The sequence below is a fragment of the Macrotis lagotis genome, chromosome X (genome assembly GCF_037893015.1).
Source record: "Macrotis lagotis isolate mMagLag1 chromosome X, bilby.v1.9.chrom.fasta, whole genome shotgun sequence".
NCBI lineage: Eukaryota > Metazoa > Chordata > Mammalia > Peramelemorphia > Peramelidae > Macrotis > Macrotis lagotis.
Window position 1 is genome coordinate 352,099,070 of NC_133666.1, and position 26,973 is coordinate 352,126,042.

A 26,973-nucleotide genomic window follows, 5' to 3' on the forward strand; every position below is an offset into this window, starting at 1 on the left:
TTCTCTTCTATCTGTTCTTGACATTGCACTGCTGTAATTCTTTCCTTTTGTCTGTTTTCTTAACCTCTTACCATAACTCTAAAAATCTATTCCATATGTAAAGTGTAGGTGATGATGCTTGTATTCCCTACCCTTGAGAGTGATTGTGAGAAATTGCTTTATAGACCTTAAAAATTTATGAATACGGTGTTATCATACTTAAGGATGTCTATTTTGATTTGAGATATCTATTTTGATTTTTATCAGGAGGGGTCAGATCTGAAGTAGATGTAAGGACTATTTCCTTTATATTTGTTCAATAATTAAAAAAAAATAATATACTTTTATTGACTTTGCTTCTTTTGCATAACCTCCATTATTAACTAATTGAGATTTAGTTATTAGTTTTCAGTTAATAGGGGCCATAAACAAGCCTTGCTCTTTGACTAATTTTGAAACACATCCATCACTTCTTTGGCATTCTAATGAACAATGTCTTAAATAAACATACTTAGACTTCTTTTAACTCTGTGACTTATAAAGTTTTTATACTGGTTAAATATACTTATTGAATGTACTAATGTCTAGTATGATTGGGTCACTTACTATTAAGATTTTTGCTTAACAGATAGTACTAGAATTTCTCAAGTATAAAGTCTGGCTTATCTTTCTGACATTGTCATAGATTGATTTACTGTGAATAATTTGACCACATTAATACATTTTGGGCACATTAGTTTTATGGTCTTTACAAGTAGAACATAGTTCTTGTGTGGGAGATTGTTCAATAGAATGACTAGAAATAGTATTTGAGTTATTCAATCAGTATACCTCACTCACCAATATGAAAGTTCCTACAAAGCAATTTCTTGTTTTTTGCATAGTATTTACAGAAGTGAATAGTTTTCTATAACTCAAGTTTAAGCTATGACAGATCATAGATTCCTAGTGATTTAAATGGGTTGAAATCTAATTTTAGGAAATTATTGAAGGGATATGCTTTAGTCATAATGGAATCTTGAGGATTAGTTAAAGAGATTTATAAGCTTATCCTTGGATTTCAAAATTGAATGGGTTACCAGTTCTAGAAATGATTGATTGATTGATTGATACAGAATAGCCAGATTTTAAAAAACAAGAACAAATGGTCTATATGCATATGTGTGTATATGTATGTGTATATACATATATGTATATATATATATATATATATTAGATACATACATATAAGTGGGTATGTGTGTGTATCGGCATGTATCTTTGTGTCATGTATACCCAATGTACTCATAGATAAATGATATAGATACAGATGTGTGTATATATAAACATTTATACATACATACGTTATCTATATACATATATACCTAGATAATTTTTGTGAATACAGTAAGAGAAGAGGGGTAGGAGAAAGACATTTTAAAACATTGTGAGAGAGGATTTATGATACTACTCTGCGGTTGACTGTACTTCTCCTAAATTAGTGTTTCAACAATTCAGCAGCACTGTAGTGGGTGACAGTAATATGCTCTTGTACTAAATGTTGTTAAAATTTTTATAATCCCTAACTCATATTAATGCCCAGTTCCAGGGACCAGCAAGTCCTCCAACAGGGCAATTCCCAATTCCTCCCCTCAGTCTTGTTTGTCTCATCACTTACCATTCAGTATAACTTTGTGTATAATTTATATATACTTTGTGTCTATTTATTATAGATAGGTATCCTCTCCATGGATCTTAAATTCCCTGAGTCAGATACTGTTTCTTTTTTGCCTCCCTGTCTAGGGCATAGCTGGTGCCTACCCCATAGTAGACTGTTAAAAACCAGTTGAATTGAATGTAAATACAAAAAAGCAAAGTCCCTGTACTCTAGAAGTTTACATGGAGGAAATCTAACTGCCAATGAGAGGAGAAGATATAAGGGAGTTTGAAGAAGGAAAAACTCTTAACAACTCAGGGAGATCTAGAAAAGTTTTGCAAAAGAAGTAGATTCTGAATTGAACCTTAAAGGTAGCAAGATTGGACAATAGGACTAGAGTCAGGAAGATGAGACTAGATTAAAGTCTCTAGTTCAGAGCTCTTACATCTCTTCAGAAAATATTCTGAGATTCTCTAAATTGAACCCCTGATTTTCTTCCATTTTTATGTGAAGAAAATTTTTTTGAGAACTTGAAATTCAATCTGGGGAAAATATCCTAATTGCTGACATTTATTTCCGTGATATTTTTTAAAATCTCCATAAGAAATAATTCATTTAGTCTATAATTTTGGCATTGTAATAAAATAGATGGCACAACTCCTCTAAGTATAATGTGTGATACTTAGCTGTTTTTTATGAGAGTGAAAAATTCAGATCCCATCTATTTTTTCAACCTAATGCCTTTTGGAAAGGCAATGGGGGTTAAGTGACTTGCCCAAGGTCACACAGCTACATAATTATTAAGTGTCTGAGGTTGGATTTAAACTCAGGTCCTCCTGACTCCAGGCCCAGTGCTGTATCCACTATGCCACCTAGCTACCCTCTAATGCCTTTCTTTATTGAGAGAAATAGAATGAGAGAGGCAGAGACAGTGTTGGAAACTCTACAATAATCCTGAAATCTCAAATATTAAAACTATAAGAGGAAAATAAAGCTAGAATACTTAACACTGACACCTAAAAAATGAAGAAATCAAACATCTGATTTGCTTCTGATCCTTTTTTTCATGACCACCTCTTTTTCATGCCCAGTAATTGAATGGTGTTCAGCTCCAAAATGTACATCCAGCTCCTCATTGTAAGGTTGCAAAACAAAACAAAAACTATTCCAGAATATTTTGCCAAAAATTCAGTGGTATCTGAAAAATCTGTGCAGTCTGGAAATGAAATAATTAAGAGGTTATACCAGCTAGTTAACTCATTAGTCACTTTTGTGACTAAAGCAAGACATCAAATCTAGATCGTTCTATTCTTTGTAGATGAAATAAAAATTGTACCTTCTAGGAACCTCCTTTATGTATTGATCAGTAAAAGGAATGTAGTTGAATGTAAGACGTCCTATTCTGAATGTGAAAGTGAAGCAGTTAGGTAATACAGTGTTTGACTTGGAATTAGAAAGCCCCAAATTCAGATTTGACTTCTGAAAGTTCCTGGCTGGGGGAACCCTGGACAATTCATTTAACTACTCTCATTATCCTTATCTGTAAAATAGGGGTAATCATAGCACCTACCTGCTGGAGTTGTTGTGAAGATCAAATGAAATAACTTAGGTAAAGTGCTTTTCAAATCTTAAAGTGCTACCCAAATCCTAGTTATTGTTTTAATTAAAAACTTAAACAGCCTAAAATATCAAATTCAAGTGTTGCAATGAGGAAAGTGATGAATTTGTACTCAAGTCCCAATGATCAAACTATAGTTCTTCCACTTGCTACTTCTGTGACAAGTCACTTTGGACAAGTCACTTAAACCTTTATGAGTTGTAGTTTTCATCAAAGTTGTACCATGAGCCTATGTCTTTCATAAAAACCTATACCATGTTTGTGTCCAAAATAAAGCCTAAGTCTGGCCAATAGTCTGCTATTTCTTTCTCCATGTCTTTTATGAGATATGATGAAAAAACTCCCCAAATGAATTCTTTCTTTTTTTTCCTGCTAATTAGGAGAGAAAGATTGGAGGATGGGAAGAAGCATAAAGAAGCATAGTGTCAAGAAAGTCTAATTTTAGGTGTAAGGATTATGTGGTTTCAGATTCCATCTATTTTTTCAACCTTATGCCTTTATTGGCTCATCCAAAAGAAGGCCAAAATGAGATTATTAGTTATAATTAAATGGAACTGGTTGCCTACATCTGCACTTTGATTTGTTCAGATCCTATGTAATATTTGCAGATCCAAGTTTCATTAAAACAAGAAAAAAGGGGAAAAAAAAGATTGCATTTGTGAAAACAAGTTGAAATTTTGGCATGAAATTTGGATAAGATCTTTTTATTTAAAATGCACATTTTAAATTTAAGATTTATGAAATTGTTTTGCTTTTAAACATTCCTCTGCATAGTTTTAAACCATGCAACAGTGCCTGCCCTTGGTAGTAGAAAATGAAATAAACTAGAAACAGAAGCAAAATGACAAGCCTGGGTTCCTGGACTAGGTTGAATGAAGTTCAAAGCAAATAAATCATGTCATTCTGAGTGCTTCATTTTGGACAGATAGATCCTCCTCACATTGTAGAAGTTGTATCTCTTTTTCTCACAAAATTCAGTTATTTCTCAACTAAGAGTCATGACCTTGACTTGACATCCAAAATAAACCCATACCTCTCCCACCCCCCACCCCCACCTTTTATTTGGCAAGTCCTTGTGTAAGCTGCAAGTATCCAAAGAGTCACACATAACTGTAACAATTGAAAAACAACAACAGGGATACTGTTACTCATAGAGGCAAAGAAAGTTCACTTTAAGTAGGGGACACAGTTTATACAAAGGCATGGAGACTGGAGATGGAATTCTTTTTATAAGGCCAGTTTGGCTTGTGTTAAGGAGAATAAAATGTAATTAATCTAGAAAGATAAACTAAGGTCAGATTGTAAAGGGATCCTCCTATTGCACAGGAATTTGTATTTTATCTAAGATGCAATGGGAAGAGACAGTCAAGCTTTTTTTTTAGATTTTTTTTTTCAAGGCAATGGGTTTAAGTGGCTTGCCCAAGGCTACATGGCTAGGTAATTATTAAGTGTCCGAGGTCCGATTTGAACCCAGGTACTCCTGACTCCTAGGCCAGTGTTCTATTCACTGTGCCACCTAGCCGCCCCTACAGTGAAGCTTTTTGAACAGATAATTATGTTGTCCTACTCAAAGACTGGAAACCTTCATTCTGCCTCTGTTTTTGCTGTTCACTAGCTCTGTGGTTTACTAATCAAAATTGCTCTCATTTTAAAATTTAGAACTCCAAAAGTTTATCAGCCTGAAGATAGGAGGAACTTCAGGAGAGATGTCCAAATCCAGTCCAGTGGGTCCACACTTGATTGTGATGGGAACTCAGGAGATTTGGCCTAATGGTATAACCACTAGCTTGGGGTTAGGAACATTTATTTTGAATACTGCTTCTAACATTTAGCTGTTTAAATTTTAAAAAGTCATTTTATCTCCATTTTAAGTCATTTTATCCTTTTATCTCTATTTCCTTACCTGTATAAAGTGAATCTTTAGTTATTCATCTGAAAAAATAAAGAGGTTGGACTGGGTAACTTCAGAAGTCCCTTCTTATTAATAACAGATGATTTATAAAGTAATTTGTGTAAATTATTTGACCTTCACCTTAAAACAGCTCTGTGAGATAGGTACTACAGCTATTATTCTCATTTTCAGATGGGGGAAACGAAGAGAAATTAGATAACTTGCCCAGGATCATACAATTACTAACTGTTGGAGGTGGGATATGAACCCATGGAGCCAGTAGGATTAAGTTTAGCTTTCAGTAAGGAAAGTTTTTGTACACTATAAAGAAAATATGTGTTATTTATATTATTTCATTAGTTCTGTAGAGCTCTGCATTTGAAAGGTGATATTTTTCAGAGTGACTTGGGTTTCCAAGACAAGCTATGATTCCGGGCAAATGACCTATTTAAGCTAATATTGTCTCCATATCTTAGCTTGTCATTAATTAAAAACCAAAACACTGGCAACAAAGACCAATTTTTTTTCATATCTAAATTAAAAGTGTCTGTCCAGGCTACTTTTGCCCTAAAGACAAAAGTCAGTATAAATATAGAGCTGCATGCTGTTTGTAAGTCTTGGCTCTCTTCTTAATATACACTACTATGTTATGGAAATAGACAGCAACTAATACAAAAAGATAACTGCTAGGCAACTTTGTGTTCTGTTGTAAAAGAAAGAAGTTGTTTGGTAGATTCCAAGCATCCATAAACTATACAGCCTTGAAGATCTGTGAAAAGGATCCACTTAGCATTTTAATATTTATCTCTACCAAGATAATAATCAAAGGAATAGTTCTCTTCAATGCCCATTGAGTCATAGACTGTTACACTTTTCAGATTAATGTTTGTCCTACATTCTTGAAGAAGACTATGGCATAAGAGAGGTGATGCCATGACAAACCCAGGAATTGAATTTGAATGAGGGGGTGCTATGCTAAGTCACCAGCCTTACTTTTTCCTCTAGACCTATCTGAATCCAGTGGCCACATTTGAATCAGAATGACTGGAGATGATCCTGGATGTGGGGAAGTCATGGCTAAGTGACTTGCCAAGGTTTCACAGCTAATAAGTTTCAAGTATCTGAGGTCAAATTCAAACTTGAGTCCTCCTGACTCTAAGGCCAGTCTCCATCTACTGTGACACCTAGCTACCCCATTCAGATAAAAAAAAAAAAACCTTAGAAGACATAGAATATTTATACTATTGGTTTTCTGGCCTCTGCTGCAGATGGCACTCATATAACATACTATGGTAGTGTCATGTTGTTGTTCCCAACAAATGCTAATGAACACCTCCTTTGGTTGTATAGACAACTAGGCAGACAAATAATTTTAAAGATCAAGAAGTGATTTATTAGTTAATTTGAGCTTTCTGAAATTCTGACCATCAGCTGCCAAGGAGGTGAGGTTGCTTCTCTTGCCATCTGCAGGCATGGGCTAGCATGGATCTGTGTCAGAAAGTAGGAACAAAGAGAAAGCTGTTGCAAATTTGTTCATTGAAAGAGGATGTAAAGTAGATCCACTAATGATGGCATTTTGATCAGTAGTGCTAATGATAATAATAAGGGTAACTGGTATTTAGACAACACTCCTGTTAGCTAGGTGGTACGGTGGATAGGGCATGGACTTGGAGTCAGGGAGAACCTGAGTTCAAATTCAACCTCAAACACTTAATAGTTGTATGACCCTGGAAAAGTCACTTAACCCTGTTTGCCACAGTTTCCCTATCTGTAAATCTATGTGGGGAAGGAAGATTTATCTCCTGAACCACCTAGCTTCCCCTTCCTAAAATTTAGATGCCACTAAATGATAATATCTTCCATTGAGCTTTATCCAGTCAATCAAGAAAGAACAGTTGAAGTCTTAAAATCAGTTGACACCAGCTACTAGTTTCTTCTTACGACCCTGGCAAAGGTAGCTTTTCTGTTCCCTGCTGAATTTTTTATTGTTCCCCTTCAGTTCTTACTCCTATCAAATAGCTCAAATCCTAGAATCTTCTGGTACCCTTCCCTTGGTTAGCTAAAAATTCACAAACTACCTTTTCTCTTATTTATAAAATTAACAGATATTATTCAATCAACTTATAATTTCCAAATTTTTATCTGAGTTCTCATTTTTCTGATGCTTAAAAAAAACAGTTACATGCAAATTATCTGAGGAATCATAATGGCCCATAGCCATTTCTCAGGAGTTCTCAAAGGTATCCTCTTTAACATTTTCCATAAAACAGTTTCTTCACACTTGTGTTTTATAAGTTCTTAATATATAAAGGTACTTTCCATAATTCCCTTTATTCACCTTCACTTATGAAAGGATCATTCTCTTTTACAAGGAGATTTAAATCCAGAGTTAACTTTCTCCTTTTTTTGTAGTCAAATTGCTCCTGCCATATACAACAAAAAATAATTTTAGCAGTTTTTAGTTAAACAAAAGTTTTATATTTTAGCCACTAACCTATTCATCTATGAGAAGGGGATGAAAATATATTTTTATGTCCCTTTCAGCAACCAACCTTCTCACCTATTAAAGAGGCTATAATAGAGCATCAGAAGTGTATGAGATGTTAGGGAACTTCAAGTTCAAGACCCTCATTTTACACATGAGGAAAGACCAATGGATTTGAAATCAGAGTTTCAGGTTTAGAATGCTGGCCTTTCCACTTAATGACCTGGGTTAGTCACTTCATCTCCCTAAGCCTCCATTTTTTCATTTGTCATTTGAGGAGGGTTGATGATCTGCAAGGGCTCTAAATTTTATGAAGCACAACCCAGAGAGGACAAGACTTGCCCAAAGTTATGCAGTAAGAGACAAAGCTTAGACTAGGTCACAGGTTTCTAATTAACTTTGCACTGTGTATTTCTCTCCATGAGGGAAATAACTGCTTGTGGAGTTTTGCTTTAACTTGAAAATTAATCATAATTTGAAAATTTCTCAAAACTTTCAGTTGTCTTTTCTGATTAAGAAAAATAAAATCATAATACTTCAGAATAAGAAAAAAGTCTTAAAACTTAAGTAGTTGCAATCCCATTATTTTATAAGTGAGGAAACTGACAGCTCAGAGAAAGGATTTGTTTTATATTACTCAACTAATTATTGGCAGAGTAAAACCCCATCTGAATTGTAAGAATAATGTTTTTAATAATTTCTTTTTTATTGTAAACTTAATCACAAGCACAAAAATCCAAGATGCAAATAACAGGAAGGAGAATTGCATACAGAAATGTGAACCCTTTTCATATAGTTGGTTTGGGTTTTTTGTAACATTTAATTTTTAATTTTTTTTCCTCCGATGTTTCATTTATTTATTTATTTTTGAATTTTGCAATTTTGCCCCCTAATCTTGCTTCTCTCCCCCTAAGCCCCAGTAGTGGTATTGCTGGATCAAAGGATATGCACATTTTTATTACCCTTTGCGTATAATTTCAAATTGCTCTTCAGAAAGGTTGGATGAGTTCACAGCTCCACCAACAATGTATTAGTGTCCCAGATTTCCCACATCCTTTCCAACATCGATCATTGTTCTTTCTGGTCATATTGGCCAATCTGATAGGTGTGAGATGGTGCCTCAGAACTGCTTTAATTTGTATTTCTCTAATCAGTAATGATACAAAGCAATTTTTCATAGCTTTGATTTCCTCATCTGTAAATTGCCTCTTTATATCCTTTGTCCATTTGTCAATTGGGGAGTGGCTTGTTTTTTCATAAATTTGACTCACTTCTCTATATATTTTAGAAATGAGTGTTTTGTCAGAAACATTAGTTGTAAAAATTGTTTCCCAATTTACTACATTTCCTTTGATCTTGGTTACAGTGGTTTTGTCTGTGCAAAAGCTTTTTAATTTAATGTCATCAAAATGATCCAGTTTATTTTTAATGATGTTCTTCATCTATTCTTTGGTCATAAACTGCTTCCTTTTGCACAGATCTGACAGGTAAACTATTCTGTGATCTCCTAGTTTGCTTATAATATTGTCTTTTATATATAAATCCTGTATCCATTTTGATCTTATCTTGGTATAGGGTGTGAGTAGTTGGTCTAATCCAAGTTTCTACCATACTAACTTCCAATTTTCCCAACAGTTTTTATCAGAGAGTTTTTCTCCCAAAAGCTGGACTCTTGGGGTTTATCAAACAGCAGATTACTATAATCATTTCCTGCTGTTGCTCCTAGTCTATTCCACTGTTCCACCACTCTATTTTTTAGCCAGTACCAGACAGTTTTGATGACTGATGCTTTATAATACAATTTTAGATCTGTTGGGGCTAAGCCACCTTCTTTTGCATTTTTTTTCATTAAATCCCTGGAAATTCTTGACTTTTTATTTTTCCATATAAATTTACTTACAATTTTTTCTAGCTCATTAAAGTAATTTTTTGAAATTTTAATTGTTAGGGCACTAAATAAGTAGTTTAATTTAGGTAGAATTGTCATTTTTACTACTAGCTTGGCCTATTCATGAGCAGTTGATATTTGCCCATTTATTTAAATCTGATTTTATTTGAATGAGAAGTGTTTTGTAATTGTTTTCATAAATTTTCTGAGTCTTCCTTGGCAGGTAGATTCCCAAGTATTTTATATTGTCTGAAGTTATTCGAATGTGATTTCTCTTTCTAGCTCTTTCTAGTCATATATGGAAATGTTGAGGATTTGTGAGGGTTTTATTTTATATCCTGTGACTTTGCTAAAGTTTCTAATTGTTTCTAGTAGTTTTTTAGGTGATTTTTAGTATTCTCTAGGTATACCATCATGTCATCTGCATCTGTTTTGTCTCTTCCTTCTCAATTCTAATTCCTTCAATTTATTTTTTCTTCCTTTATTGCTGAAGCTAAAATTTCTAACACAATATTGAATAGTAATGGTGATAATGGGCATCCTTGTTTCACCCCTGATCTTATTGGGAATGCCTCTAGTCTATCCCCATTGTTCATAATGCTTGTTGATGGTTTCAGATAGATACTTCTTATTATTCTAAGGAACAATCAATTTATTCCTATGCTCTGTAGTGTTTTTAGTAGGAATAGGTACTGTATTTTGTCAAAGACTTTTTCAGCATCTATTGATATAATCATATGATTTCTGATATCTTTGTTATTGATATAGTTAATTACATTAACAGTTTTCCTAATATTGAACCAACCCTGCATTCCTGGGATAAATCCTACTTGGTCATAATGTATTATCCTAGTGATAACTTATTGTAATCATTTTGCTAAAATTTTATTTAAGATTTTTGCATCTTTATTCATCAGGGAGATAGGTCTATAATTTTCTTTCTTAGTTTTAACTCTTCCTGGTTTAGGTATCAGCACTATATTGGTGTCATAGAAAGAGTTAGGCAGAGTTCTGGGTTTTTTGTTTTTTGCAAGGCAGTGGGGTTAAGTGACTTTCCCAAGGTCACACAACTAGGAAATTATTAAGTGTCTGAGGCCAGATTTGAACTCAGGTACTGCTGACTCCAAGGCCAGTGCTCTATCCTCTGTGCCACCTAGCTGCTCCCAGTTCTGTTTTTTTAAAGTAAAAGATACAAAGTTTATTAAATAGACCAAATTATTTTATTTATGTCCTCTTCTGTGTTTTATTTTTATTCTCCTGCCACATTTTCAAAAAATGTTGTAAACATAATAACCTACCTCTTTGAACTTGGAAGTGTTCCTTAATAATAAATATGTATTATTGACAAAAAAAATCAGCCCTGTTAGGTAGGTTCTTCAGGTGTTATTATAACTATTTTACAAATGAGAAAAGTGAGACTCAGAGAAATTATGTGACTTGCTCAAGCTAACACAAAAATCAGAAGAAAGAGAACCCAAATGTAGTTCTTATAAAGACTTTACCTCCAGTATACCATGCTGACTCCCAACAATGCTCTTTCTGTTATTCATGCTAATTTTCCAAATGGCCTTTTTTCTTTTTAAAATGTCTCATTGTCTTTTGATCAAGGTATCAAATGATAAATGCATTTTTATCTATCTTTGTCTATCTGTCTGTCTATCTATCTATCTATCGATCTATTTGTTCTATGTTTCCTTAATGAGTTGAGCTAGGAATGTGCTTAAATAACTCATTGATTCCCTTGTATGACAATACCCTATTCTAAACCTTGACAACAAATACTCATTGGACATGTGCTATTTTGCTAGTACTGTACTAATATTGTGGGACCTCCAGAGTATGAGAGAACCCTTACTTCAAATCCTGGAATCTTTTATAACTTCCAAAATGATAACTCATGTATTTTTTTAATATGTAAACTCCTTACAAAGATTATTTCAAACATAATGTATTTTTGTATCATTAGTTTTGACTTGAATCTGTCCTTTTAGTTACATTATCTTCTTGTCTGAGTTGGATTCCATTAAAAGTTTTTAAAGAGAATTTAAAATTTTACTTTGACTTTCTGCATAAGCAATACTTTTCCTTTAGGACCAGGTAAATGAAGCTAGCCAAACTACATATAATTAATCTGCTCTGAGGGTTTGCTTTTGAATCCTGACTTTTAAAAAGATAAATATTTTATGGTACTGCAATTGCAAACATTTACTATGTGTGCCTTACTTAGTATACTATCACAAACATGAAATTTAGAAATATCGTTCTCAAATGTGCCCTTAAGTCCTCTGCTTTACTAATGCTTTTGATGTCTTTCAAATGATCTCATTAAAATATTTGGTTGGTGAGCAGGATTTCCACATCCAGTTCTTTTATTTCATGGACTCTTGTTTCTTTTTTGAGAAACTGAGTGAATTCACAGATATTTCTGTACTGATGGTGAAATCTTGGTGAAGAAGTCATGCCATGAAATTTAATAATATTATGTCTTTTAAAATATTCTGCTTTTTAGGAAGGTTTTTGTTTTGTGTTTTAAATTTTCTTGTTTTTACAAAATAAGTTTGAAGTTTACTTTTTCTTTTGTTTCCAGATCTACTCATGATTTTTGCAAAATGAATTTTGTCTTTGAGCTGCAGATTCCTCATCAGTAAAAGGAGAGAGTTGGATTTGGCCTTTAACATTTTAGTGCTCTCCCTTTGAGTTCTAAACTTGTGATTCTTTGACCTTAGTAATCTTTGTCCTTCATTTTCAAAGAAAGCCACAGCATCAGGGAAATGTTGACATGACAAGCACACGAATTGGATTTGAGTGAGGGAGTGCTGTACTAAATCACCAGTCTCACTTTCTTGTCCTGAGTCATCTGGGTCCTGTAGCCATATATGAGTCAGGATGACTGGAGATTACCCTGTACAAGGCAATAAGGGTTAAGTGACTTGCCAAAGGTCATACAATTTGTAACAATCAAGTGACTGAGGCTGGATTTGCACTCCTGACCTCCTGACTCCAAGGCCAGTGCTGTATCCAATGCCGCACCTAACTGCCCTATATTAAGAGAAATTTTAGAGAGAGACAGACACAGGGACAAAGACAGAGAGAGAGAGATGGAGACAGAGGAAGGGGGAGAGGGAGAGGGAGAGGGAGAGGGAGGGAGGGGGAGAAAGAGAGAGAGAGAGAGAGAGAGAGAGAGAGAGAGAGAAAGGAAGGTTCTCTATCATGTAAGAATAGTAATGCAAAACAAAATCCCATATTGATTACTTTCATTTTTTTTTTAAACTTTAAATGAGATGCTATTTTGATTTTCATAAATCCCTCTGGATTACAGATGTCTGGGTTCATGCCATTTACTGTTTCTATCCACCTTCTTATTCTAGCAGTATTCATAACTGTTCTATCTGAAATTTCTTCATCCCAGTGTTGTTATGTATGGATCACTCTCTAAAGAATTCTATTTTGTTTTTTTTTTTTAATTTCAGGTTGTTGGGGTGGGAGAAAAAGGGAAGGAAGTCATTTGGATTCTGTTTGTATTGGTGCCTGTCACAGATAAAAAAAAAATAACTATGTAATGATTATAAGGCAAGAATTTATATCTCTTGAAAAGGAAAAGAAAATATAAACAATCAAGTTTTCTGATGATAGAATAGAAAGGGTGATTTTTTTTGGTTCAGCTTAGGAATCAGCATTGTTACCAGTACTCTTAGTTTTGTTTGTTAAGTGTTTTCAATTGTGTAGTAAGAAGTCTACTGTACAATTTTGGTTGTTTGAAACATGAGAAGTTTTCCTTTAAATAGTTGTCCCAAATTCTTTTTTTTTTCTAAGATTCTGCACTTTTCTAATCTTAAAAGTGAGAAGACATATTCATATATTATTGTTATTCGGTGTTATTAATTTTTAAACTTATTCCTAAGTTGGAAAAAATGGCATTTGATTTGCTACAGGACAAATAAAGGCATTGAGACTTGGCCAAGAAAAGTGGTCATAAGTGATGGTGGTGAATCAGAAGGATACTCTAAATAGAGTTCTGTTTAAAAACAGACATTTTTTTTAAAAAAAAAGTCTCCCCTCCCCATGGCTCCTTAAATGGCTGAATTGCTCATTTCATATATGAGTTAAGTGTGACTTGAGCAGTGAATCAGTATTTGTCAGCACTCAGTATCTGGCTTGTATTCTGACTTTCCTTACAAGATCTCAAGAGAGGGTCTTTGTACCACCTCCTCCCCACCCCACACAGAAGAGGGGCAGTGAAAAGTCTTTTAAAACTCTTGCTGTTTTGAGTGAAGGTTTTTTTCAAAGTTATCTGATTCAGCAATTGTTTATTTGCCTTTTTTTCTTGCTGCCTTTCCCCCTTTTTTCTCTTTTGTCATCCCTTCTTCCCACCAGTCACAATTATCCCTTTTATTTTAAGGCACTCAGTCAATGTTCCTGACTTTTTATCCTTTTTTAAATTAATTTTTTGAAATGAACTATATAGAAAAGGATGGTTTCATGATTGTATTCATTTTTGAGTAGCATTTTAACTATTATCAACTATTGAAGTGGCTAGTAATTTTCTTCTGCTGTGATACAACTTTTAAAAACCAATCCTGATTGAATCATATTTTTTTTTAGACTTTTCAAGGCAATGGGGTTAAGGTGCTTACCCAAGGCTACACAGCTAGGTAATATTAAGTGTCTGAGACTAGATTTGAACTCAGGTACTCCTGACTTCAAGGTCGGTGCTCTATCTACTGCGCCACCTAGCTGCCCCGAATCATAATTTTAAACTAAAGCATTTCTCTTCTATTTTAGCACAATCTTTTAATAGTATGAGATCTTGCCTGAATAGATAGTATAATTAGTTTTATGAGAGGAATATCTTTTTATCTTGAACTAAATTGTTCACATATGTATACATGTTTAAGATTGCCAAGGTATTTTTAAATTTAAAGACTAATAGTAATATGAAATTATTCATCATTTTGTGGAATAGAACCACCTATGTGGGCTGTATGCTATTTTCCAAACCCTTGAAATAACCTAGACAAAAGCTGATTACAGTCTGATTTTGTCTCTCCAATTTCCTTCTGTGTGGCCTGAATTTCTGACCTGATCGTTGTCTATTGCCTGCAGCTTCCTGTTCTGATTGGATAAAAATTTGATTGTTTTCTGAGGGAATGGAGTAAAAGAGGACAACTGTAGAAGTTATGAAACACTCCGGATTAAGCTGTTAGAATTCTTCATTGGTGATAGTAGACTGAATAAATAAAAGATGTCAGGACTTTGATGTAAATCAATGGTACTTCTTCCCTCTTTATTAAACTTAAACTTAACTAAGATATTCTAAGAATCTCATTTTCAGTTTGGGGAAAAGAAGATCACTAAATTAAAGTACATGTTAGGATCTTATTTTTAGTGTGAAAATTCAAGTAGGTCAAATTAATTTTCTTTTGGTAAAATATGCTGTTACAGTTATCTTGTTTTCTTATATGTGGGGAAGTACTTCATTTTTGATGAGTTAAATCCATCAGAAAAGAAATAAAATTATTAAATATATAATAAGGTCAATTGTGGTAGCATAGTTGTAATCCTTACTACTTGAGTGAATGAATTTGATAGTGATCCTGAGCTTGGGTGTTATGAACTTGGTTGTTCCATCATTTTAGTTATTTCTGACTCTTCATGACCCCATTCATTTTTTAATTTTATTTCATTTTTTGACAAAGATATGTATAGTGGTTTGCCATTTCTTTATCTGGTTCATTTTGTAGAAGAGAAAACTGAGGCAGAGTTAAATGACTTGCTCAAGGTCATACAGCTAATGAGTATCTGAGGCCAGATTTAAATTCAGATTTTCCTGATTCCTGGTCCATCAGTTTATCTACTATTCCACCTAGCAATGGATTAAATTGAGAGAGTATTGGCATTAAATTGGGCATGAGTCCCTGGGAGTTGTGATAGATACTTGGTTGGCAATGAAGGAATAAATTTGTTCTGGTTGGAAATGAGGCAGGATGTTCCCATGGCAATCAGTAGTGGTATCAAACACATGAGTTACTCCCGCATTTCCTATCTGTTCAAGATAGATAGATCCAATATTAAAATAATAGTAATTATAATTTTAAAACACTGGCCCTGGAGTCAGGAGGACCTGAGTTCCAATGTGACCTCACACACTTAATAATTACCTATGCGACCTTGGACAATTCACTTAAGCCCTTATGGTTTTGCAAAAACCAAAAAAAAAAAATGTGTGAAGTAATCACTCTTGATTCAGACATTTTAAGGGAGTGATTTGAGAGGGCATAAATCACTATTTATGTTTACTCATTGATTTAGTTCAAGGCTCATATGGTTGTAAGTATTCACTGAAATAGACCTCTTCTATTTGCTTTGGGATGCTGCACATTTATATTTTCCATGTACCCCTTTTACCAGTGATGAATAATTTTTCCCCTTTAAGGAACTACAAATGTGTAGATCTCCATTTGGAAGCTTTTCTTTGGAAAATATCCCTGAGGTTAGGATAAGCAGGAGGACATATTAAACATACTTTTTTTCATGGTAAATTGAGAGTTTGGGTTTTGACTTATCTAATTAGCTCCAGTTGTTTTCTCACCACCAACCTGTCCCCTTTCTCCTCTCATACAATATATTTTAATGTAATTAAACATTTATTAAACTCCTATTATATGCAAGACACTGTGCTAGGTATAAGTTACAGGAAACGTTAACAGTTGTTGGACAAAAGAAGCCTATGTTCTAGGAGAGAATACAGCATGTCCAAAAAGAAGCATTAACAAAATTTTGCAAAGTAATTTTTTGGAGGGATCCAAGAAAAATTTTGGGTTAGAGGTTAGATAACAAACCTGAATCAGTGTTTAAATAATGAAAGAAAAGATATTTATCAAAATTCATTTTATAGTTATATAGTTTGCATTTTTGTTTTAGATGTGTTCTAAAAAAATATAGAAAATGAATAGTCAACAAGAAAGGTGGTATAACTCAAAAGTGTTTCCAGCCAGACAAGATCTGTTATTTTTGTGTCAAAGTTCTACTTTTAGAATTGTTTACAGTTTTTATTTTTATCTTTTGAGTTTTTTAAATATCAAATGTCTCCTACTGTATTCTTCCCCAAATTCCCTCTCAAAGAAGCATCCCTTTATCTTAAAAGGGATGAAGAAAAGAAAAATTTCCTGCAGTTCTTGTCAGTATCTCACACCTATTTGCCTCTTCTTTCTGCCAGGATCAGGAGGACTGAGAGGATTAAGTATTGTACCATATTTCTTCTTTTGGATCAAGCTTGGTCATTATGAGTTATTCTATTATTTGACTTTTGTTATTCTTTCCATTTATATCACTGCCATTGTGAATTTATTTTCCTACTTCTGCTTGTTTTACTTTGCATCAGTTTCTAGAAGTCTTTCTCCGTTTCTCTGTATTCATTATGTTCATCATTTCGTACATTGCAATTAACATTCCATTATATTTACATATCATATTTTGTTTAGCCAGCCATTCACCACTATAAATTGGCATTTATTTTACTTTTAGTTCTTTGGCATGTCAGAAATCTCTCTTTTTGTCATTTACTTCATTGGTCTATATTAAGTATTAAGTTAAGCAGTAGAATCTTTGAGTAAAGAATACAGGCATTTTAGTCACTTTTGTTGCATAATCCCAAATTGTTTCCAGAGTGATTGTCCTACTTATAGGTTCATCAGTAATGTACTAGAGTGCCTATCTTCAGGACTTTTCATCTTTTGTCATCTTTACAAAATTGCTGGCATGAGATGAAAACTTAGGGGTTGTTTTGATTTGTACCTCTCTTTTTTGATCTTTTGGGGTCTTCTTTCATGGTTGATAATTTGTAATTCTTTTAAAAATATCCTTTATTTACCTATTTGTTCACCAAAGTTTTGATGGAAAGATGAAAGTAATTTTTTGAGATTCACTCCAACTTTTGAGAATGCTATGAAGATACTGAGCTTCATGTCTAGTGTATATGAATTGGTAATGAGGCCATCTCTTACAAGATATTCTGGTATAACAGCTTCTTCCTTGGCTAAGAGTTTGAAATCAGTGATTTTAAGTTGACTCTATTGCCATTACTTGGTTGGGGCAGCAACCATGGGGACAGGATAAGCCAGAACTGAGATGAATTGGCAAGTGGAATTCAACTCAACAAATATTATATGCTTACTACTGAGAAGGCTTTATGCTAGTAATAAGGATACATTCCTAGCTCTAAAATAAATTATATTTCATTGGGTGAAACAACATGTATATTATTTTGCAAAAAATAAGATAATTTGTGGGGGGATAATCATGAAAATCTAGGAGAATCAGAAAAGGCTTCCTAGGAGAGTTGTCACTGAAGCAGATGCTTAAAGAAAGGCAAAGGATTCTTAGAGTTGGAGTCAAGAGAAGTAATGTGTGACTTGCTAGGGATGTATTAATTCAGGAACTGGTTAAATCATAGAGTATGTGTGAAGGAGTAAAATGTAGAAAAAGACTGGAAAGATAGATTGCAGCATATTATGGAAGGTTTTAAATACCAATTTGAATATTTTATATCATATCCTAGAAGTTCTTGAGCTTAAGTTCAATCTTAAGCCCAAGAGTTATCTTCTTCAAGAATTGTTAATGGTGGTGGTGGGGGGGGGGGGCAACTAGGTGGCACAGTGGATGGAGCACAGGCCCTGGAGCTAGGAGGAACTTAGTTCAAAACCAGCCTCAGATACTAAATAATTGTCTAGCTGTGTGACCTTGGTAAGGTCATTGCTTTAAATAAATAAAATTTCAAAAAAATTTAGTGTCCTGTATCACTGGGTTTTTTTGGATAGATCTCCTATATCTGTGAACATGTGGTCTTCCATGATTAAAACACATAGACAGCCTAGAGCTAGCACAATGCTTATCACATTTTAAATGAATGATCCATAGTTATTTAAGCCACTTGAGATGTTTTAAAGCAGGGAGGATTCATATTTGGGTCAATGTCATAGGAAGATTATTTTGGCAGCCACATAGAGGATGATTTGGAGTGTGCAGAGACTCAGAATAGACAATCAGTTATGTTGTGTTCAGTAGTTTCAGTAGTGTCTGACTCTGTGACCCCATTTGGCTTTTTCTTGGCAAAAATACTTAAGTTGTTTGTCATTCCCTTTTCCTGCTCATTTTACAGATGGGAAAACTGAGGCAAACAGGATTAAATGACTTGCCCAAGATTACACAGCTAAATAAGCATGTAAAATCAGATTTGAACTCATGAAGCTGATTCTTCCTGATTCCAAACCCAGTACTCTTTGCCCTTAGTCAATTATCAGGCTATTGTAATTTTAATCCAAGCAAAAGATCACAAAGGCCTGAACTAAGGTAATATCAGTGTCAGAGGAGATATGTTAAGGTAGAATGACATGACAGTACCTGACTGAATATGAGAAATGATGGATGGGGGGGCGACAGGGGAGAATCAAAGATAACTTTTGGATCATATACCTCAGTAAGTGATGCTCTCAATAGCAATAACTGGTAGTTTCTTGCATACTTTTGCTTCTTGAGAATCTGATTAAAATGGAAGAAATTATTAGAATAAATATGGTGTTGCTATCTTCAATACAATATTTTACAAGAAAATTAAAGTTGATAGTTTGCTATGAAACTGCATTTGTTGTCATTTTTTGGCACATTGATGTTGTCTGACTTCTCAAAAAGTTTATTATGGTCTGTGGGCCATGGGGTGTGTGCGTATTTTCATGATTATAGCCTTTTGGGGAAGTTATCCACTTGTGGCTTTATTTTCAAGAAATGGTGTGGTTTCCTCTCTCTTTACATATCCTTAAGAACTTTAGAGGTCATGACAATTATAGAGTTGAAGCGTTTGATATCTTGGACTTTAGTTTCCATGAAGTAAATTTAAGCCTTAAAAAGTCTATTCACTAGTATGGGACAGTGCATATTCTGTTTGACAAAAGTTGTGAATAGAAAAAAAAACTGAGAAAACTGAAGCAACTTTCTGGTCCTTTGTCCCCTTGAATAGAAGTACTTAAGCTTGAGTCAGTTCCTCCCTCCTTACCCCTTTCTGTTCACATAACTCTGGATTCACCCATTTTTTGTTTTTTTTTGGTGATGAGATGAAAGCATGTCACCTTATAACTGAAATCAGGACTCTAGGAATAGTTTAACCAAACCAGAGTGCAGAGTTACTATTTTCTCCTTTGATCTGAGTACTAAATGACTATTAATATGATCTAAGCTTTAATAAACTATTCTAGCCATCCTGGCTTCACTTCTGGCTCAGGTTAAGCTTTTGGTCACATGAAATTCCCACATCTTTTTTTCATATGCTGTCCATTCATGGGTTGCCACTTCCTGTACTGCTATAATTTATTTTTAACCTAAATATAGGGCTTATCCCTTTAAAATTTCACTTGTTGCTTTGAGTTCATGGTTCTAACCTATTAAATTTCTTTTGAGTCTAACTTATCTCTCCAATCTGTGTGTTACATGTAACTTTAATAAGCAGAACTTAGTCCTGTTTGGCGATGAAAATGTTGAAAGGATAGGGTCAAGGACGAAACCTTATCTTTAAAACATTTCTAATATCTCTTGTGCTTTATTGTAACCTTTACCCCTATCCATCACTCTTAGTGAGGGAATAATTATTTTACCAAAAAGTCTCCTTTTGCTTCTATTGATCATGATTTCTTATAGAATCAACAATCTGAGCTTTGGACTCCATTGGTAATGTTAGTTTTTGTGATTGCTTGATAGAAATGCTTAAGCAGATGATTTATGTCATCTGTGATGTTGAGGAGCTTGAGGACAATAGCCAAGCTTTGCAAGAAGAATAAATGCTGAGTTTTCTAGTATTGACATGCAGTTTTTTTCTGACTTACATATAGTTAAGAAACAGAAACATATAGAAACATATAGAAAGCATATAGTTAAGAAACAGTGTTTCTGTTTTCTTTAGAAAGAGTAGCCTCACTATAATTTTGAAAAACATGATTAAATGACACCATAAATATTTTTGATAGTTATCTTAAGGAATGAAATACAAAAATTCAGGAGGAAAAGGAGTATTTACCTATGTACGTTTTGTGGATTCCTTTTTTAAATCCAAACTTATTTATGTGGAGACCTCTCAAGTGTAGAAACTCCTTTCACCAAGACAAATAAGCAGCTTGTGCTTCATTTATAGTCTCGAGAGTGCCCTAGGAGTACTGAGAGGTTAAATGACACATACAGTCAGTATATGTATGTCTTAGAGTTTGAATTGAGGACTTTTTGATTCCAAGGCTGGTCTTTTTATGACTAATGATTAAATAGATGTCTTAATTGTGTGCTATCCTCTGGCATTAAAACAGCATCAGAACTTTTCTAGGTTGTGTTATTTCTTTCCTTTAAAAAGCATGATTTTTGAAAATTCACATTTGAGAATGTTTAGAGCTTAATTGACTGACTTCTGACAGGTCATATGTTCCCTGAGTCCCGTAGGTACCAATTGTTTCTTAGAGTTAAATTAACCTTGTGATCCTAGAGTGCTACAATATCATACCATGGAACTCATAACTCTTCTGATTCAGTTTTGATATAGGACTAACAGGATTATGTGTATGTACCCAAAAGTCTTATAGAGACAACCTCTGAAATTTCCTATTAATTTTTCCCCTGTCCTCTGTTAGTGCTGGGAAGGACTTAAAGGGGAATGCATACACTCTTTTTTTGTTTTTTTGCAAGGCAAATGGGGTTAAGTGGCTTGCCCAAGGCCACACAGCTAGGCAATTATTAAGTGTCTGAGACTGGATTTGACTCCAGGGCCGGTGCTTTATCCACTATGCCACCTAGGCACCCTGAATGTATACTCTTTTACTTCTCCTTAGCATTATCTCCATTCCTTAATTAGACATCTGAGATGAGATGTGCAATCCATTTTTGGACCTGTGACAAGAGCATCAAAAGTCACCCTCAGTTGGAGGGGAGGGAAGATGAAGATCCCAGAATCCCATCTCAGATGGTTGGGGATTGGGTAGGGAATTTGACTTCTGGCAGATCATTTTGGTAACTTTCAATCCAATCCAGTCCAGCAAATATTAATTTTGTCTACTACATTTCTAAATTCTGAGAGTTTGACCATGAAAGGAAGTTGAGATACAGATTATTTTCAGTCAGTCAATAAGCATTTGATTTTTCTGTTTGTTTTTGTTTGTTTTTGCAAGGCAGCAGGGTTAAGTGACTTGCCCAAGGTCACACAGCTAAGCAATTATTAAGTGTCTGAGGCCAGATTTGAACTCAGATCCTCCAGGGCTGATGTTCTATACACTGTGCCACCTAACTGTCCCCTCAACAAGCATTTATTAAGCAATTACTATGCATCAGGTATTATACTAAATACTGGGGTACAAATACAAAAGCAAAAAATGATCTTTATACTCAAGAGACTTAGCTTCTGAAAGGGATTCAGAGCTGTGGCATTTACTGAGTAAGAGCCAATTCTATTCTTTAAAAAAATAACTTTGGTAACTGTGTGGAACATGGGTTAGACTGAGGCGAGATGTAAGGCAAGAAATCCAGTGAGATTGAAAGGAGAGGTAGTCAGGAGATGTCATGAAAATTTGGCAGATGACTGAATATGTAGAATAATTGAGAATACAGAGTAAAAGAATGACCCCACATTTTGAACTTGGGTGAGTGTCAGGAAAGTTGGAAAGATTACTGCCCCTCAACAAAAGGAATATCTGTTATGAACACATTAAGTTAGAGATGCTTATAGAACATCTGATTCAAGTATCCAGTAGTAGGCTAGTTCTATGGAGCTGGACTGATAGAGAATAACTATAGGAGTTTAGCTCATAGGAATGAGACTTCTGTTAAAGTGCAGTCTCATGATCTTGTAGATCTGTGTTTTTAAGGGACTTCCACTAACTTTAGTGAAGTAGAGTCTTAATTTATTAAATAATACCCCCTGTGGAATAGTTAACAAATCCCCTGAGAATTTGTCATTTATGCCCAGAGAGCAGTTTATTCATTTTTTCCATTTTGGTCAATGCCCCTTTTTCCTCCTACTTAAAACTAAAAGTGCTTATGAGCTTCCTTTCTGTTGGATTTTTACAGACTTTTTTTTTCCTTTGTGATAGTAAAAAAAGTGAGAATGTGTTCAAAATTATGTATCCAGAATTCATTATATGTGCCTTGAACATGGAAAATTAGCCCACAAACCTCAAATCACTAGAATGACATTTTTTTCCATTATACTATTGGCCTTTGATCTATATAATAACATTTCCCTGCTCATATAAAAAGCCCAAATTGCTAATGGTGCAAAGTAAGCTATGAAAAAAAAGTGATTAAGGAGAATATTTTGTTTGAACATGTATTAATGTAGAGAAAAAAAAGGAAAAAATGATGTGGTGGAAATGACCAGATTATTGAAAAGCAGCATTGGATAAGAATTTAGGCATGACATAATAATTCTGAGTTATTTAAGAATATATTATACATATATTTATATAATTAAATATATGATTTCTTTATGTTTATAATTATGTGGCTCAATGAAATTGCTAACTAAAAGGGCTATAGTAAGGATTTCTGGGTTAATACTTATATAATCCTTTGATTAGGGAAAGAAAAGAAAGAGGAGAAAGGAATCTACTTTATAATTTTTTATTATTTTATTCATTAACATCTTTTTCATATTTTTATACTGTAAAAATGAATGCTAAATATCATTTTTAGTTCCAGAATTTCAGGATTGTGTGTTTTCCAAATTTTTAACACTGCATTTTCTATGAGGGAAAACATAATTTGAAAAGTATTATTCAACTGTAGCATTTTCAGCACTTTCAGAGTTAGCAATTTGTATGAGACTAAGCTATCTTGCAGAACACAACAAACTATATATGTATAAATAAGAGGTGATAGTTTCATTTTGAATTTATTTCACTGGATCATTTTAACTCATTGAAAAGAAAATTTAAGAATGTCCAGACTTTTAGCAAACTTTGTAATGGACCTCTGGTATTAACTATAAAAATTGTGTAATGCACATGCATTTAGAATAGCTGACTATTTTTCTTTCCCACCCTCACCCCTTTCCTTTCAATTCAGCAAATATTTATGAAGGCCTACTGTGTAGAGAGTGTATTAAGGTCCTGGGGAGACACATAATGTTTAGGATTGAGACACAGACTCTACCTTGTTGGAGACAGTGATACAAATGAACAACATTCCCATGACTTCCTAATGTTGATATACTTGGTGCCTAACAAATTTTGTTAAATTTAATTGAATTTGTTAAGATTGCATGACTTTCACCCTGCAATGAAAATATGTTATTAGTTGATTGTCTGGCAGAATTGACTTGTCAGGAATTTTTAGCATTTTTTATAGTTAAATAGCCATTATACTCATTTTTTAAAAAACTAGATTTTAAGGGACTTTGTAAGAGTATAGAATAGAAATAGTTCTACATAATGCCAGCTCACACATATTAAAATATTTATGGTTTTCCTGAAGCTAAGCTGGAGGGCTAGAGTTGGATGCCACTGATTGATGACCTCTTCATAATAATTAGATCATGAATCCCTGATGAATACAAGGGAGGCTTCATTATCTTATAATCCAATGCATTGTATTAACGTCACTTGGCAGTGTTGTTGAGACTTTGAACATATGATTCTTATCACATCAAGAAAATTGTATGGCTTCTTTTGGAAAAATTTCCCATTTGTTTCATATTAGCTATTTGTCATACTTTAGAACTATATTGGAATGGAGGAGTTTTATGCCCCTAGATAATTAGACTACCTGTCCTTAAAGAGGAAATGTATCTTAACTAGTCTGTTAAATTTTTTGATTGTAATAAAAGTTCCATCTTAAAACATTTACCGTTTTCTTTCCATACAGAACATGGTTTATATCTGTCATCTGAAGCCTGTGGTAAGTTCTGATTTCAATAGTGAGTCTCTCTTTCTTTAGAAGAAAAAAAAATTCAGAATGGACTAGTAAAATTTAAAGAGAATATTAAAAACAAGAATTTTAAGCATGTTTTCTATATTTGAGAGTACTTAAAAGCCATGCTTTATAATATGGAGTACTATTTCAAATTTACTGTAAATTTACTGTAAAGAAATCCTAATTCAGGATGTTACTGAATGGAGCAAAGTGCTCCATTATAATCTATTAATTTAATGTTAATTTATCCTATCAAACAAATCCTTTTGTTTACAATACTCATTTTAATATATTTACTTAATATTAAATGCACATATTTTGAGAATTCCAAAATGCTTATTTTCTATATGTTGATGTGAGCTAATTATTCTCTTCATATATATACCAAAATAAAAAAGAAAGTTCTATACTTTTTGCTACATGTAAATGTTAATGAAACGACACTCCTATAAGTAATTTTTCAAAGTAGAGAAAAAACTTTTCTAAAGTGATATAATACATCCAAATCTTATTGTACATCTTACAACTATAATGTACTATTGTCAAAAGTCATGAGCCTATTCTATTACCATTTGCCTTAAACTTGTTGCTAAATATATAAGATTTTGTCAGAGGGGCATAATTGTTGTTATCTGCAGTCATCAGAATTATAAATGTTTACCAATACCTTTTTGAGTATTATTAAGACTTGAAGAAATGCTTTGCTACAAAGGTTAAGAGAAAAATCTTGAGATTTCTATTATGTAATACTAGGAAGAATCAAACATTAAAAATTTTTGTTTCCTTTTTTTTTAATCTAGTCTTTAAAGTTAATATTTAGTAAATAAGTGCCTAGATGAGTAATGGGTATTATTAGAGTAATCTCCCACAGTCTAAGTAAAAAAATAATCTTTCTGGTTTGCATAGATCTTATTTTTTGCTTGGACCTGTCTTTACTTTATTTCTTTTTTCACCAAGTATGTATCACCAGGACTTTATTATACTTGCCTTTCCCAAAGCTAATGTCTAAAATCTAGCCCCAAATTAAGACTTTAAAAAAAAATTAAGGCAATGGGATTAAGTGATTTACCCAAGGTCACACAACTAGGCAATTATTAAGTGCCTGAGGTTGGATTTGAACTCAGGTACTCCTGACTCCAGGGCCAGTGTTCTATCTACTGCCCCACCTAACTGCCCCCCAAGTTAAGACTTTTAAAAAAACATTCCAAAATTATGTCTTCAATGACCCTTTCACCATTAAATGTTTCCTATGTTCTTGGATTTCAGAGGAACTGGGGTCCACTGTAAAAGAGAATGTATATAAGTTTTACACTCTTAAAAAAGGAAATAAAAACACTGAAAACAGAATCCTGTTCAGTCGAAATGGTTTCCAACTGATCCATAGCAGTTAAAGACAAAATGTCAGCTAACATTAGGGAAATAGCTGAGAAGAAGGAGTTCAGGCAGCATGGACCTTTCAGACATAGCAGCAATCACTGATTGAATATTTTCAAAGATATGGTTTGGCCCTGAAATATGTTTTAGTTTAGACAAGACTTCAAGGCACTATTCTACTGCTTCTTTTCTTTTCAATTCTCATCTTCTCCCTCCTCCCATACCCCAGGAACATGTAAATCTGCCTCAAGCTCCAGTGTTTGGCTTCCCTTTGACTAAGAAGCAGTAAAGATTTTTGGATATTGGCTTCTTTGACCCAGCTTTTGGGTAGAAAGAACAGAATTGCCTGGAATAGAGATGAAAGGATATTGAGATGTCCAGAAGAGAGGGAAATTTTGTAGGCAAGGGACTAGGCATGTGTTTAGGGGGATTAAGAAAATGAGTTGGAAGGTATTGGAAAAATTGGTTTAAAGAAACAATGAAGTTGTTTTTAAAAACTTGCATGAAGAGTGTCCAATCATTTAAATTACTTTCAGAATGATTAGCTAATGAAGTATTTTTGGAAAAGGATTGTTCTTCACTTAGGAATCAGATGACCTATTTGTGAATTCCTATTCTAGGATCTAAGTAAGACCTGTTTGAACATTTGACTTCTTTGGGCCTTGGCTTCTTCAGTTATAAAGTGAGGAGGTTGTACTGGTTAATCTCTAAGATTCTTCTACCTCTTGTTTGTAAAAAAACTCCTTTGCAATTGTGACATTCTCTAAAGTGATCTTGGGAATAAATTGAATCAAGATATTTTCATATCTTTACCCTTTCCTTTTTTGTATTCAGATTATCTTCTCTCCTACAAAATTGTGTTAGTATAAAATATATCAACCAGTATAAACTATATCTATAATTTTATAGTAAATAGTTTATTGACAGCAGTAAATTAAGCAAGGGTAACATGTTTTATAGACATTATCTTAATAATTCTTGCTGAGTATTATTTGATCTTTAGTAATCTTTATTGATTTCATTGGAGGTAGATTTGGTGACACATATTTGACAATGTATTTCAAGTATTTTGGGAAAAATAAATCAAACTAAAAATTGAGAAAAATCTTCAAAGTGAAATATAAACCTATATCATAGCTACAATTTTTCATGTAAATAGATAATTCTTAAG

General features: G+C 33.6%; 1 protein-coding gene across 2 annotated transcripts in view; it reads left to right on the plus strand.

Moving 5' to 3' along the window:
- The window catches only part of TRIO (trio Rho guanine nucleotide exchange factor), a 600,806-nt gene that overhangs the window by 34,264 nt on the left and 539,569 nt on the right, over positions 1-26,973 (plus strand). The window contains exon 2 of one of the 2 annotated variants that reach the window (XM_074199605.1): positions 24,381-24,413. The exons of the other annotated variant lie outside the window; for it this stretch is intronic. Coding sequence (XP_074055706.1) covers positions 24,381-24,413 — 33 coding nt within the window. The remainder of the gene's footprint in view (positions 1-24,380; positions 24,414-26,973) is intronic. 2 annotated transcript variants of the gene reach the window in all.